The sequence below is a fragment of the Gossypium hirsutum genome, chromosome A06, assembly GCF_007990345.1.
Source record: "Gossypium hirsutum isolate 1008001.06 chromosome A06, Gossypium_hirsutum_v2.1, whole genome shotgun sequence".
Lineage (NCBI taxonomy): Eukaryota > Viridiplantae > Streptophyta > Magnoliopsida > Malvales > Malvaceae > Gossypium > Gossypium hirsutum.
Genome location: NC_053429.1, coordinates 13,309,445 through 13,325,870, shown reverse-complemented (window position 1 = coordinate 13,325,870; position 16,426 = coordinate 13,309,445). Strand labels below are relative to the sequence as shown.

The 16,426-nt window shown below is 39.1% G+C and overlaps 1 protein-coding gene across 1 annotated transcript; it reads left to right on the top strand.

Annotated features, from left to right (window-relative positions):
- Positions 1-4,016: 4,016 nt before the first annotated feature.
- Positions 4,017-7,339, top strand: LOC107963281 (uncharacterized). The gene is made up of 6 exons (XM_041115367.1): positions 4,017-4,043; positions 4,130-4,755; positions 5,515-5,703; positions 5,810-5,939; positions 6,243-6,333; positions 6,828-7,339. The coding sequence occupies exons 1-6, from the start codon at positions 4,017-4,019 to the stop codon at positions 7,337-7,339; spliced, it is 1,575 nt and encodes a 524-aa protein (XP_040971301.1).
- The last annotated feature ends 9,087 nt before the right edge of the window (positions 7,340-16,426 follow it).

Sequence of the window (16,426 nt, the reverse complement as noted above, 5' to 3'; positions counted from 1 at the left end):
GGTGTTGTTCTTATCCTGTTGTTGTGGGCATGACAACATTGTATACCTTGGGTTCCTACAAAACCCATATAATCTCGGTTGGTTTGTCTTCTTCCGAGTATCCATGTCGCTTATTTGAGTAGATTTCGTTCGGCCAAGGTTCAAATCAAAACCACTAACTGAGTGTTGTGTTGGATCTAGTATTCTGGGTTACCTCCAAACCCTGACTATTGGACATTCTGTGTAACTCCCCAAATTTTTGTAATTTTGACTTTTGTGGTTGTTGAGCATGGAAATATCGAAACTTTTGTTTTGATGCTTTTTGGTATATATATATGTGGTTTAAGAGGTTATGTGTTTTGGGGTGTGTTTGGGAAGTCTCAAGTTCGAGCCTTAACTTGGGCTAAAGTTTTGGTTTTTATAAGAATTAAGCCTGGGTTTTGGTTAACGAGTTTATAAGGAATTGATGGTAAAAACCTAACAGAATGGGCCTACTGGTCTAGTGGTTAAGATGCGTGTTGGTGTGTTGGAGGTCTGGAGTTCGATTCCCTGTAGTAGCGATTGAATTATTTTTGCTGCAAGTTTCAGTAAAGTGTTGGGTTTTTTTAAAATTTTGAGTTGAGGGTTTTAGAAAAAATTAGGGGTGTTCTTATTTCTTTCTTTTTGGAAAAATATTTTCTCTATTGTTCTTCCTTTTTTCAAACCCTAACTGCCGAACTTCTCTTCTTTTTTTCCCTTCTTCTCCATTTTTCTTCTCCTTTGTTTTCTTCTTTTTTGACTAGTTTGTGGCGTGTTGCTAGTGATTTCATCGGTTCGGTAAGTTTGGTTTTTAATAAAAGTTAGGGGTTTTCCTTGAAGATTATTTAAGAGGGATTTTGGTTGTTGTTTAGGGAATATTTTAGGGTTCGTGGATCATTAATCGAGCTCTTAACAGTGAGGGATCACCATTATTCGTTGAAGGTAAGTAGATCTCTCATTTTGGGATTTGACTATTCTTAATAATCTGACTTAAGAAACTGATTTTGGGCTCAATATTGTCAATTTTAGGCTTTGGAGTGCTCGTGGTTGGATTAGTAGTGAAAACGAACTAGGTATGTACTTCGATTACGTAGAAAATGAGTTTTGGCGAAAGCCGAAAAGTGGCCTGTCGACACCACACGGGAATATGGTCTCCCCGTGTGGTAGTCTGCGTTGCGAGACACGGGTGTGTCACTGACTAGCTAGACCGTGTGCGCGCCACACGGGCGCGACAGACACGGGCGTGTGATGGCTTGTAAGCCGTGTGGGAGGCACGGGCTCAGGCAAATGGGCCGTGTGGGCCCACACGGGTGAACCACACGGGCATGTGAGAATCTAGGCCAGGTCATGTGATCCACACGAGCAAGGCCAATTTGGGCCGTGTGACCTACATGGGCGTGTGGGCCTACACGGGCAAGACACACGGGCGTGTGAGCCCCTTTAATTTGAAATGTTCTGTAAGGTTGCACGGGTCACCCAAGTCGACTGTGACCTGTAGTAGGGTCGGTAAGCCTTATCTAAACTCTTAATTTTGTGATGTATGGGTATGCATGATATACTTAGAATGATTATCTGATCTGTTTTGTTCTGTTCTGTAAATAAAGATATGATCTGTTTGTCTGCATTATTGCATGCCATGCTTGTATGATGCATTGCATCGGGTTGGGTTTGACGAAGTGAAGGGTGTACTTGAAGGGTTTCATAAGCTCGTTATCTGGCAGTTAAGTTGCATACTTATGATATGTGCTGCGATGCGGTACTTTATGGTATGTAGGGTTGGATGGGTCGATTATATCCCCATATATGGTGTGCAGGGATGAGTGGGTCTATTTTATCCCCACATGGTGTGTTGGGTTGGACGGAGATAGTGTGCAGGGTTGGTGGGCATGATATTTCTAATATCTGATATGTTATGCATACGATATCTATATGGCTGAGGCTGAATAACTGTATTCTGTTATCTATTTGTATGGATGTTGTTTATGGGGATGTACATACTGAGTTGCAAAAACTCACCCTATTATTTATTTATCTGTTAAAGTAATCCCCAACAGTGGATGGACCAGTGTGACGAAGGGCTCGATGGTGACCACTGGTAACATTTACGGATTTTTGAGTAACACTTTATTTTGTCTGTTTTATTTAAATATTTATTTTGGAGATTTTAAATTGTTAAATTATTGGTTTATGAATTAATAATGTTTTAAATTTCACGTTAATAAAATGTTTTCACTTAATATTTGGAATAGAGATTTCACGACTTAAGTAAAGATAACAAATTGGACGACCTTTAACTTGCTAAGGTTTTTCTAAAAAGCAGTCACATGTGACGCCGCTAGATTTGGCCATAGCGTCTAGGCTGAGTTTAGGGGTATTACATTTAGTGGTATCAGAGCCAGGTTCAAAACTTGGCTATGAATTTTGGGTTCCAAAACTGGTTTTAGAGAAATACTTTTGAATGTTTTCAAATACTCTGATTAAGTATGTGGTTTACCGAGTCTCCGGCACCGATCCTGTAAGTTTCTGAAACTTTGTATAAAATTGCTTGAAAGCATGCTTAGAATATACTGAATTCCTGTTTGAAAATACTAATGTTTGCTATGTAACTACTGTAGGTAGTATGCTTATTAAAACACTCTAGGTAGTGTAAATTGAAAACCGTAGTAAACTCTAGGTAGTGTAAATTGAAAATCGTAGTAAACTATGATTTGCGATAACAGACTCTTAGTACTCTTATAACTCTTCTGTATAAAATACCCGATAGCAACTATCGAAACTGTAAACTGACTTGCATAAATTTTTTAATATAGATTAATTCAAAATTATGATGAGCAGACGTGGTACTCGTGGACGGGGTACTAGAGGCCATAGAGGGATTCGAGCTGAGTCCTTTGCATCTGATACGATCCCTAATTTGGACACTAGCGAGACGCCAGTGTCACCTGTTACTGAGACTGGTGCTGAGTCTCAGGACCGTGCAGTTGGGGATGACGCATTGTCCCAGGCCATGCTGCGAATCCTGGAGAGGGTTGCTAGGGATAATGCTGGATCTAGAGGCCATGGGTCGGTTACGGAATGACTTCGGTCCAATGGGGCTGAGGTATTTAGGGGAATTGCTGGAGTTGCTCCTAATGTGACTGAGTACTAGATGGAAGCCACAGAGTATATTATGGATGATCTGGATTTTACTGCCGAGCAGAAGCTCAATGGGGCTGTTTTGTTACTTCGCGATGAAGCATATCAGTAGTACCTAACGGTTAGGGATGGCACTCAGCCTGACAGTCTGACATGGGATTTGTTTAAGACAGCTTTTCAGATTAAATATATGGGGTCTAGTTACATTGATGCTAGGTGACGTGAGTTCCTAAATCTTACTTAGAGAGATCGTTCAGTGGCCGAGTATGAGGTTGACTTTCTGAGGCTGAGCCGTTATGCACGAGGCATGGTGGTGACTGAGTATGAGCGTTGTGTTTATTTTGAGGATGGCCTTAGGGATAACTTGAGGGTCCTAATAGTTCCATAGTGAGAGCGTGAGTTTACCGTGTTGGTCGAGAAGGCCAAGATTGCGGAGGAGGTTAAGCGTGCTGAGTGCCAGAACCGTGAAAGAGGGAAGTCTAAGAGGGATCTAGAATCTTCGAATGCTGGGGTGAGGCCTAAGAAAAAGGCCAAATCTGATGAGCCCCTGAGAGTTGGGCCTACTGTTGCACCTGCTGGGGTGGCGATTTGTTAGCTTTGTAATAGACGCCATCCGGGCAAGTGTTGGAGGTCTACTGGAGCTTGTCTTAGATGTGGATCATCTGAGCATCGTGTTAAGGATTGTCCATTGAGGACTAATCAGATGCAAGCTTCGGCTAGTGAGACTGCACAGCCGCTGAGGGGAGTTCAGCAGTCACCTAGGGGCCGAGGTCAGGCTAGGGGTGGTAACGGTATAGGCCGAGGATAGAGAGCATCAAGCCGAGGTACTGGGCCGATTGAGGCTAGGCAACCTGCGCTTGTGTATGCTGCATGTCATCGTGAGGATGGAGATGCTTCAGACGTTATCACAGGTACGTTCTTAATCCTTAATGTACCTTATGTTGCACTGATAGACATAGGCTCTACACATTCCTACGTTGCATGTTCTGTGTTTAAGACTTTGGGGATACCGTATAAAAGTGCTTCTAGTGAGATTTCAGTGGTGAGTCCATTGGGGCAGTCTATTAAGGTTAGTAAACTGTTCAGAGACGTTCCGTTGGAAGTCCAAGGAATGATATTTCTTGCTGATCTGATGGAACTTCCGTTTGGGAAGTTCGACTTAATTCTGGGTATAGACTGGTTGCTGAAGCGTCGTGTAAGTCTGGATTGTGCTGGAAAAAGGATTGTTCTGAGGACTGAGGAGGATAATGAGATAGTCGTTATTGGAGAACGACAGAATTATCTGAGTAATGTGATATCTGCGTTGGTAGCAGAGAAGTTGGTGTGGAAAGGATGTGAGGTATTTTTGGCCTACATCAGTATCTCTGATCCTGTGGACTTATTCGTTAAGGACATCCGTGTTGTGATAGACTTTCCAGATGTCTTTCCAGAGGAACTACCAGGATTACCTCCAAATCGTAAGGTAGAATTTGGGATTGAGTTGATTCCTGGTATAGCTCCGGTGTCTATCGCCCCTTATCGAATGACACCGAAGGAGCTGACGGAACTTAAGGCTCAGATTCAAGAGCTGTTGGATCATGGGTTTATTCGTCCTAGTGTGCCTTCGTGGGGAGCACCTATTCTGTTCGTAATGAAGAAGGACGATACAATTAGGATGTGTATCGACTACCGTCAATTGAACAAGTTGACAGTTAAGAATAAGTACCCACTTCCGAAGATAGACGACTTATTCGATCAGTTCAGAGGGGCTTCAGTGTTTTTTAAAATCAATCTGTGATCAGGTTCTCATCAGTTGAAGGTAAATAAGGTTGATGTGCATAAGACGGTATTTAGGACTCGTTATGGGTATTACGAGTTTCTAGTCATGCCTTTTGGGTTGACTAATGCACTAGCGGCATTCATGGAACTGATGAACTATGTGTTACAGCCCTACTTGGATCAATTTGTGGTGGTGTTCATCGACGATATCTTGGTGTATTCTAAGTCTGAGGACAAGTACGACGAGCATTTAAGAGTGGTTCTGCAGATCCTTCGTGAGAAACAGTTGTATACGAAGTTCAGCAAGTGTGAGTTCTGGCTTCAGGAAGTGACATTTCTCGGTCATGTAGTTTCTGCAGAGGGGATTTGAGTGGATCCTTGTAAGATTGAATCGGTGTTGGATTGGAAACAGCCAAAGAGTGTGTTGGAAATCTGCAGTTTTCTGGGACTGGTAGGGTATTACCGACGTTTTGTAGAGGGGTTCTCGTTGATTACAATGCCGCTGACTAAGTTGTTGCGTAAAGGAGTTCCTTTCGTTTGGACTGACGCGTAGCAAGAGAGTTTCGTGAAGCTTAAGATAGTTTTGACTCAGGCTCCAATTCTGATACAACCTGGGCCTGGTAGGGACTTCGTGGTTTACAGTGATGCATCACATGTGGGATTGGGTTGCATCTTGATGCAAGACGGTAAGGTAGTTGCCTATGCGTCTCGACAGCTTAAGACTCACGAGACTAATTATCCAATGCATGACTTGGAGTTGGCTGCAGTGGTCTTCACATTGAAGATTTGGACGCATTATCTATATGGGGAGATGTACCATCTACATTGATCACAAGAGCCTCAAGTATCTCCTCACTCAGAAGGAGTTAAATCTTAGGTAGCATCGATGGGTTGAGCTGCTTAAGGACTACGACTGTAGTATTAAGTATCACCCTAGAAAGGCCAATGTGGTGGCCGATGCACTAGGCCGTAGGGCTGTGACCAATCTGAGAGCAATGTTCGCTCAATTGAGTCTTTATGACAACGAAAGTATTCTGGCAGAGCTACAAGTGAGGCCAACATGGATTGAACAGATTACAGCTAAGTAGTTAGAGGATAAGGCTCTTGAGATGCGATTTTGTCAGGTTGAGACTGAGGCTACTATAGATTTTGGGTTAAATAATGATAGGGTATTGTGCTTCCGAGATAGGATTTGTGTACCTAATAATGAGGATTTGAGGCTGTCGATTTTGAGGGAAGCGCATAGTAGTCCTTACGCTATGCATCCTGGTGGAAACAAGTTGTATAAAGATCTTCGAGAGTTGTAATGTGAGGTTACCGACTTTTGTGCTCACTGTTTGACGTGTTAGCAGGTTAAGGCTGAGCATCAGTTACCGTCGGGTTTGCTACAACCAGTGAAAATACCGATGTGGAAATGGGAGCTAGTAACGATGGACTTCGTTAGTGGGTTGCCCCTAACACCCATTAAGAAGGATTTTGTTTGGGTCATTGTGGACCGATTAACTAAGACCACACATTTCATTCCTGTTAGGATAGACTTCTCTCTATAGAAGTTGGCCAAGCTGTACATTTCTGAGATAATAGGGCTACGTGCGGTACCTGTCTCGATCATTTCTGATAGGGATCCTCGTTTTACGTCTCAATTCTGGGGAAAGCTTCATGAGGCTTTGGGTTCGAGGCTAGACTTCAGTACTGCTTTCCATTCTCAGACAGACGGTCAGTAGAGAGGGTGATCGAGATACTAGAGGACATGTTGAGGGGCTGCATTATCAATTTTCGAGGCAGTTGGGAGGAGTACTTTCCTCTCGCAGAGTTCGCTTACAACAATAGTTATCAGTCTAGTATACAAATAGCACCGTGTGAGGCACTTTATGGTCATAAGTGTCGCACACCTTTGTGCTGGACTGAGTTGGGTGAGCGACGTGTTCTGGGTCCAGAATTGGTATCAGAAACTAAGGATAAAGTCCGTTTGATTCGAGAACGTTTGAAAGTAGCTTCTGATAGACAAAATTCCTATACTGATCTAAAGACGAAGGACATCGAGTATTCTGTGGGGGACATGGTTTTCCTTAGGGTCTCGCCATGGAAAAAGGTTCTAAGGTCCGATCGCAAAGGTAAGCTGAGTCCTCGGTTTATTGGGCCGTACCAGATTCTGAAGCGAGTAGGGCCAGTCGCATATCAGTTAGAGCTACCTCCAGAGTTATACCGTATACATGATGTGTTCCATGTCTCGATGTTGAGACACTATCACTCTGACTCTACGCACGTTGTGACCGTGGAGGAGATTGAGATTAGACCGGATTTGACGTTCGAGGAGGAGCCAGTTCAGATTCTAGATCACGATGTTAATGTCTTACGTAGGAAGTCTATTCCCTTGGTGAAGGTGCTGTGGCAGAATCATAGCATTGAGGAGGTTACTTGTGAGCTAGAGGATTCGATGCGACAGTAGTATCCTCATCCTTTCTGATCAGGTAAAATTCAAGGATGAATTTTCTTTTAGGGGGTAGAGTTGACGCCCCAAATTTTTGTAATTTCGGCTTTTGTGGTTGTTGACCATGGAAATATCAAAACTTTTGTTTTGATTCTTTTTGGTATATATATGTGGTTTAAGAGGTTATATGCTTTGAGGTGTGTTTGGGAGGTCCTAAGTTCGAGCCTTAACTTGGGCTAAAATTTAGGTTTTTATAAGAATTAAGCCTGGGTTTTGGTTAATGAGTTTATAAGGAATTGATGGTAAAAACCTAACAGAACGAGTCTGTTGTTCTAGTGGTTAAGATGTGTGTTGGTGTGTTGGAGGTCTGGAGTTCGATTCATTGCGGTAGCGATGGGATTATTTTTGCTGCAAGTTTCAGTAAAGTGTTAGGTATTATTAAAATTCTGAGTCGAGGGTTTTAGGAAAAATTAGCAGTTTTCTTATTTCCTTCTTTTTGGAAAAATATTTTCTCTGTCGTTCTTCCTCTTCCAAACCCTAGCTGCCGAACTTCTCTTCTTCTTTTTCACTTCTTCTCTATTTTTTTCTTTTTTGATTAGTTGTGGCGTGTTGCTAATGATTTCGTCGGTTCGGTAAGTTTGGTTTTCAATAAAATTTAAGGGTTTTTCTTGGAGATTGTTTAAGAGGGGTTTTGGTTACTATTTAGGGAATATTTTAGGGTCTGTGGATCATTAATCGAGCTCTTAACAGCGAGGAATCACCGTTATTCATTGAAGGTAAGTAGATCTCTCATTTCGAGATTTGCCCATTCTTAATAATCTGACTTAAGAGACTGATTTTGGGCTCGGTATTGTCGATTTTAGGCTTTGGAGTGCTCGTGGTTGGATTAGCAGTGAAAACGAACCAAGTTTGTACTCCTATTACGCAGAAAATGAGTTTTCGCGAAAGCCAAAAAATGGCCTGTTGACGCCACACGGGTGTGTGGTCTACCCATGTGGTAGCCTGTGTCGTGAGACACAGGAGTGTCACTGACGAGCCAGGCCATGCGAGCGCCACACGGGCGCGACGGACACGGGCGTGTGATGGCTTGTAAGTCGTGTCCGAGACACAGGCTCAGGCAAATGGGTTGTGTGGGCCACACGGGCATGTAGGCCCACACGGGTGAACCACACGGGCGTGTGGGAATCTGGTCCAGGTCGTGTGATCCACACGGGAAAGGCCAATTTGGGCCATGTGACCCATACGGGTATGTAGGCCCTCACTGGCAAGGCACACGTGCGTGTGAGCCCCTTTACTCTGAAATGTTCTGTAAGGTTGCACGGGTCGCCCAAGTCGACTGTGACCTATAGTAGGGTTGGTAAGCCTTATCTAGACTATTAATTCTGTGATGTATGGGTATGTATGATATACTTAGCATGATTATCTGATCTATTCTATTCTGTTCTATAAATAAATGTATGATCTGTTTGTCTGCATTATAGCATGCCATGCTTGTATGATGCATTGCATCGGGGTGGATTTGACGAAGGGAAGGAAGTACCTAAAGGGCTTCATGAGCCCATTATCTAGCAGCTAAGCTGCATACTTATGATATGTGCTGCGATGCGGTACTTTATGGTGTGTAGGGTTGGATGGGTCGATTATATCCCCATATACAGTGCGTAGGGATGGGTGGGTCGATTTTATCCCCGCATGGTGTGTTGGGTTGGATAGAGATGATGTACAGGGTTGGTGGGCATGATATTTCTGATATCTGATCTGTTATGCATGCGCTATCTGTATGGCTGAGGCCGAATAACTGTATTCTGCTATCTGTTTGTATGGATGTTGTTTGTGGGGATGTACATAATGAGTTGCGAAAACTCACCCATTGATTTATTTATCTGTTCAAGTAATCCCCAGCAGTAGATGGACCGGTGTGACGGAGGGCTCGATGGTGACCACTGGTAGACATTTACAGATTTTTAAGTAACACTTTATTTTGTGTGCTTTATTTAAATATTTATTTTGGGTTTATTTTGGGGATTTTAAATCGTGAAATTATTGATTTATGAATTAATAATGTTTTAGCTTCTGCGTTAATGAAATGTTTTCACTAAATATTTGGAATAGAGATTTCATGACTTAAGTAAAGATAACAAATTGGATGACTTTTAACTTGCTAAGGTTTTTCTAAAAAGCACTCACATGTGACGCCTCCAGATTCGGCCATAGTGTCTAGGCCGGGTTTGGGGGTATTACATTCTGCCTTCCACAGTTGAAATCAAGGGCTGAAACTAACAAGCATCTTCTCATTGATGATTCCAGGATATCATAATCAAAACTTTCTAGCAAAATAGTGAACCCACCGCACAATTGTGTCATTGGACTCTTAGCTTTTTCTTCTATTTTGACCTCTCAAATTAGAACATATGTCGACCTCCGACCACTTTCATCTGTGTTTGCCAACTCCGAATATAACTTGAGTATTGGTGATCCACTAGCAATATGCATCTGCACCATCACCTCTATCCCTATTGCACCTCTAATATCGAAAATGTCATATTTGACAAGGTCGACCGAAGAACAAAAATGATATATCCATGACGACACACGTATCTAGGTGGATTCGGCAATTTTTTGCCTAATTCTTGTACACAGCTCCTACAATTGTATGTTTGGGTTGAAAGTCAACTGTATTGTGTTCTTCGATTAAAAACGACCCCATTATCGGTGCAATAGACTTCACTGTCGTAATAAACAACAACATTAATTCGTCCACTCATTTTAATGAAATTAACTGTTTCACATGTTGGAAACAAAAACATTATGCAGAAAAATAGAAATGTAATTATATGTGAACAAAAAAAATCAAATCTTACTTGATGCAATTACGTGTTTGTTCCAAATTATGCCTTATGAAACACCTTGCGAACTTCTTCTTCTTACGATTCTTCGTGCAATTTAGTTTGCTCAAAATTGCCTTAAGACACTCAATGTTGAAAGCCATTCTTTTATACAGCAGGGGTGAGTGGCAATTGATTCAGAAAATATTCTTGGGATATCTCAGGGGTGAGTGGGAAGTTTGCACGCATTGAATTTGGTAGAGGGAAAACGCTTCACATAGGGCATGATTTCAATGACATGTATGAAAAATTCACTAAAAACACGTCCAACTAGACGTGTTTTTAGTGCAATATCAAAAAGATGCACTGAAAGCGTGTCCAGGTGGACAGGTTTTCAGCTGACATGGCATGAAAACGTGTTCAACTAGGTGCACTTTCAATGCATATTTCTGGCATTTCACTGAAAAAATGCCCTACGTAGAGCATTTCTCTACTACCAAAGCAACTTCTACAAAATTCCCACTCACCCATCAAATATCCCAAGATAATAATTTCTAAAATTATTTTATCAACCTCAACCTATCGTAAACTACGGGAGATCAAAACTCAATTCCATTCAAAAAAATAAAAAAAATACGAACTAAGAGTTAAGCGAATCTAGTAGTTCGAGTTTTAATTTCGAATCAAATTAAATTTTACAATTCGAATAATTCGAATATACGATTGGTGTAAATACAATTGTTATAAATACCCTTTTGGTACCAAACTGTGCTCTAAATAATTTCAAAATTTTAAAAATAATATTAATTTTATAACTCAAAAAAATTATAAAAAGTTTCTAAAGAATATAATTTTTTTTAAAAAAGTATAAAAAATCCTAATCCATTATTTCATAAACCCTAAAACCCTTAAACTTTCAAAACCATAACTCTAAACCCTTAACAAAAATCTAAAACCTAACCCTAAAACAATAAAAAGAACTAAAACAATAAATAACCCTAGCTTGTGGAGAGAGAACAAAAATACTTCTAGTTGAAAGTGTTTTCAGTGGATGTGGCAGGAAAGTACATCCAGTTGGAAGCATTTTCTAGGCCTAATCCAATAAATTTTGGTCAATTCGTTTTTTTGGCCTAATCTGGTAAATTTTGGAAAAATTGACCTAATTCGATAATTTTTCCAAAAAATCAGTATTTTTCTGTATGTTAGCCCAAATTTCTTCTGTTAATTAAAATGTAAAATTACAATTCTTGGATTAGGCATAAACCGATATTAAATCCAAAGTTGAAATATAATTTAAAAGTAAAAAAATGTAAGACCCAAAACCTGACCTGGACGTTATGGCTGAATCTGACGATGTCACATGAGAGTGTTTTTGAAAACGCGTTGACCTTCAAATCGTTCCAATTCTTAACTTTTACCTAGTTTGGGGAAACCGTGTTCTAATTGATTTGATTTAAAACATTTCTTTTACGCGAAAGCTTTTGAAACCTAAATAATTTTTGAAAACCGTTTCATTTACGAAAAAATCTTAGTTTATTTTAGGAAAACCATACTTTGTTGCGTTGCAGTTTATAAATTCGTAATTAACAGTTCAAAATCCCAAATTAAAAACCAAACAGTCCCAAAGTCCATCATACATAAAATACCAACAAGAAATAAGCGATGTAACCACAAAAACTGTAAATAAGCAGTTCGATAGTGGTTGTCACCGTTGAGTCATCCGTTGCACCGATTCGTCAAGTCTGGGGATTACCTACACAGATTAAACAGAAAAGGGCGAGTTTTCATAAACTCAGTGTGTAATCCCCACAGAAGATATACACAATAGCAGAAGTCAGTCATATATCCAAATAACAGATAATCCGGGCCTAAGCCCTTTACAGAATCGATGTGAACCTTAGTCCACTTAGATATAGAATTGGATATGAACTGGGCCTTAGCCCATCTCAGATATCACATGCATAACAGAGCAGAATAATAGAATCATGCCTACCAGCCCTACACACCAACTCCGTCTAACCTAACACACCATGTGAGGATAAAATTGACCCACCCATCCCAACACACTGTGCTGTACTGAAATGCGGCACATAATCAGATAATTGCAGCTATGCTGCCAGATATCAGGCTTAATAGACTTTCAGAACGCTTCCTCCATCATAATACTAACCCTACCCCGATGCAATGCATCATACAAACATGGCATGCTATAATGCAACTTAACAGATCATACAATTGGTCATATACGCATGCTAAGAGTAACATGCTTAATACATACATCACATAATCAGATCATAGAATCAGGGGTCTAAGTAATACTTACTGACCCTACGGTAGGTCACAGTCGATTTGGACGACCTGTGCAACCTTATAGATTATTTCAAAAAAATAGGCTCGCATGCCCATGTGGCCTGCCCGTGTGGGCCCACATACCCGTATGGCCTATACGGCCTATATTGGCCTTGGCCATGTGGATCACACAGCCTGGCCTAGAATCCCACAAGCCCATGTAGCCCACACGGCTCGATTGGTCGAGCTCGTGTACTGTATACGGCCTCACCTGGCCATCACACGGCTATGTCCCTCGCGCACTGCTTGGCCTCATCAATCACACGGCTGTGTACTACTACACGGGCGTGTGGCATCGACAGAATCATTTTTCGGCTTTCGTCGTTTCACATTTTCTGCATTTTTGGGTACACACCTTGTTCGTTTTCAATGCGTAATCACTCCCGAGCAAACCCAAGCCTATAATTGAACACGTTTTACTCAGTTAATCTCTTAAACGATCGAACTGAACCAAAACACCAAAATAAATTAGACACTTTCTGAGCGTAAAACCCTTACCTTCCAAACCACGAACGCTTTCCACTATGATTCGGCACTAGAACAACCTCTCACACCAAATTTCTGACTGTCCAAATAGTTAACAAAAAATCCCAATTATTAACTTAAAAACCAAAACTTTAAGGCACCAAAATCACTTATCGAATTCGCACGATACTCAATTGGACAACAAAGAACTGTTATGAATAGCAAATTTGAAACTAGGAACAGAAAAAAAAAAGATAGAAGAAGAAATTTTGGCAAAGATGAAAGGGAGAAAGGCAATTAACGTCAGAACCAAAAGAGAATTTTGGGAAAAATAAAGTTTGAAAAAAAATATAAACTAAACCGATTTGGTAAATCCCTTCAATCCCTTAATTTCCTCCACTAGACCCATCTCTGGTAACTACTCAGAATTCTACTACCTCTGGAACTCTATTGCAGAGTTAAACAACAATAAACCTCCCTTGCTCACACATGGATTCGAACTCCAAACCTCCAACACCCTCCAACTCACCAACACACATTTTAACCACCAGACCAACAGACCCATTCTGATATGAAATTACAAATATTTTAATATAAGCCTGCTGACTAGAAGTTAAGCCTCAATTCAGGAAAAAGCCAAAATTCGCCAAAGCTAGGGCTTGAACTTGAAACCTCTCACAGACACCCAGAACACTTAACCACTAAAGCAAATACACACTTGTGTGTCAAAACTTATAGAAACAAATTAATAAGATTTGGGACGTTACAAAAAATATGGATATTATAAAAATTGTAAAATATAAATAATTCATATTAGAATTGAAGAAATTAGGTATATATGTCAATTTTAAAAAAATAATTAAAGAAATAAGTCATTTTTTGGGACAAAAACTGCAAGGAGCATTCTTTATTGATGTGGCAGAAGAGGGGAAAGTGCATACTATAGGGTACACTTTCCCCTTATCTCTAGCCACATTAACAAAAAAATGTTACTTCGAAATAAAATAGTCGTGGGATTAAAACTTGAAAGGAAAATAAAAGAAAAATTAATTGTTGGATTGAAATTTGAAAATAGTCAGAAAATTTTAATAATAATTTAAAAACTCGAGAATCTAGGGACAAAATTCACAGTTCATCTCATCTTTTCCACAACAGAATTTTGTCACAAGAATACGAAAATTGGGAAAGAAAAACTTTTCAAAAAAACACTTCTTGTTAGAAGAGTTTTTCTGATTTGTGAGTATGTCCTTTCTTTTCTAGCATTTTAAAAATTAGTTCATATTCGTGGTAGAGTTTTATAACACCCCCCACTTGGTTTGATCGCAGGACCTGAGCTACGGAACGCTTAGATAATGTTGAAATAGAACACATTCAATTCACATTAATTATTTCAAATAAAAAAAGGAATTACTTTATAACTACATAATTAACATTCAAATTGAATATGAATCATACAATCATAATCAATTTAATGCAAAATCACCAAATATAATTTTTCTCGGGCTTTATACGAGCTTATGTATAAATAAATAAATTATATCATAAATAAATTATTCAAATAATCAATCATATCATAAATATTCAAATATTATAATATACAATTAAATTTGAGTCTTGATCGAGCTTACGAAAACTCTTAAATTAACCTGGGAACAAATAGGACTTAATTGAAAACTTAACAAAATGCATGGGAATTTTTTCAAATAGGGGTCACATGACCGTGTACCTAGGCCGTGTGGTAGGCTATGTTCATGTAGAATTGGAGTTGCATAGCCATGTAGCCAGGCCATGTGTCTTACTTAAGTCGTGTGGACCTAAATGCAAAAATTCATTAAAAGTCACACGACCATGTACCTGGGCTGTGTAACAAGTTGAGATTGTGTGCAAACCTAGTGACATATCTACAGTACTCACACAGGTGTGTGGCTAGCCCGGGTAACATTCGGGAACTGTGTAATACTAAAGTTCCCCTTTTTGTGCAAGCTACCAAAATCAATTTCTTAATTGGACCGTACATGCACCTATATCAACTTTTAGACATGTTTATAAGAATGTATAATACCTACCATAGCATACCACAAATCAACATCCCTAATATCTATTATCTAACCAATATGCCTCAATGGCACCATTACATAATGTGAATCATTTCAAATATTTAATCTCATTTCATAACAATTTGGATTATAACCATATAGGTTCACTATAAGCAAATAAAACTTCAAGTTACAATCACTCATAAATGGTCATATTATCAAAATAAACCACATACAAGTTTGGTACCAATTCACACAAAAAACTTATACCAATTCCACATTTATATCACCTCAAACGTACACCTAGAAACCTTATACAATCCACATAACAACATGTCATTCAATTCAACCATTAGACCATACCAAACAACCATTTATATACATACAAACCATAACCAAACTTGGCCATTATACATCCATTAGCTCAAGTAAATCACATTTCAAGTTGGCTATTCACTTGCCACATGCATATCTCATAATAATACCAAATCATCAAACATCATCAACATCATTAGACAAAAATCATAAACATCCAAGATAACTTAAATATAAATAAAATCCTATATACATGCCACATAACCAAATCTGGAACAAATAAAAGACTATCGAACCAGAGGTTGGATAGTGTAAGCTTTGAGTTGATCCGGCCAACATGTTCTACAAAATAACCTACACAGAGATAGAAAAACAAACAAGATAAGCATTACAAATTCTTAATAAGCTCAAATGAAATTAACACAACATACCTTGATCTTAAGCCAACTTAAACTATTAAACCAATTTGGTAATTGATATGGCATCCTTGTCTTCCTTGCACTTTCGTATACATTTCCACAAAAACAACCAATAGGTTAGTTTCCTTATACTTCAAGAACTGCTAATGTAATTTACATATATCCGTGCAATGATTTTATTATAACAAAGATATGATATCCGATTAAAACTCAATTTATTGTATATACTTAAGTTCTTACTCATATCAAATTCAACCATGCTTGTCTGGAAATATAATAATTTAACCCATTCAATCCCTTGACATTCTCATAATCATGTAACGTTTCTGTATACATTCTCATTAACCAATATTTTCAAAAATCATATAAAATTTCACAAATTAGTCCTTCACGACCAATTCATTATTTCATAATGATTTAATTACAAGTTAAAAACATACAATACAACATAAACAAATATTAATCCAAATAACATCACACAAACTTACCTGAAAATTAATATACTCAAGAATTGAAACACAAATACCGTACTAAACTCATGTACAACATTTAATACATCTTTGAATCTTTATACCAATTCACTTTCACAACCTATTTATTGCCCAAAGAACTATAGTAAATATATTTCAGACACATGGGATAAGAATGCTCACACGAGCTGTGAAAATGGGTTTGCTTACACGAGTTGTGGGTTGG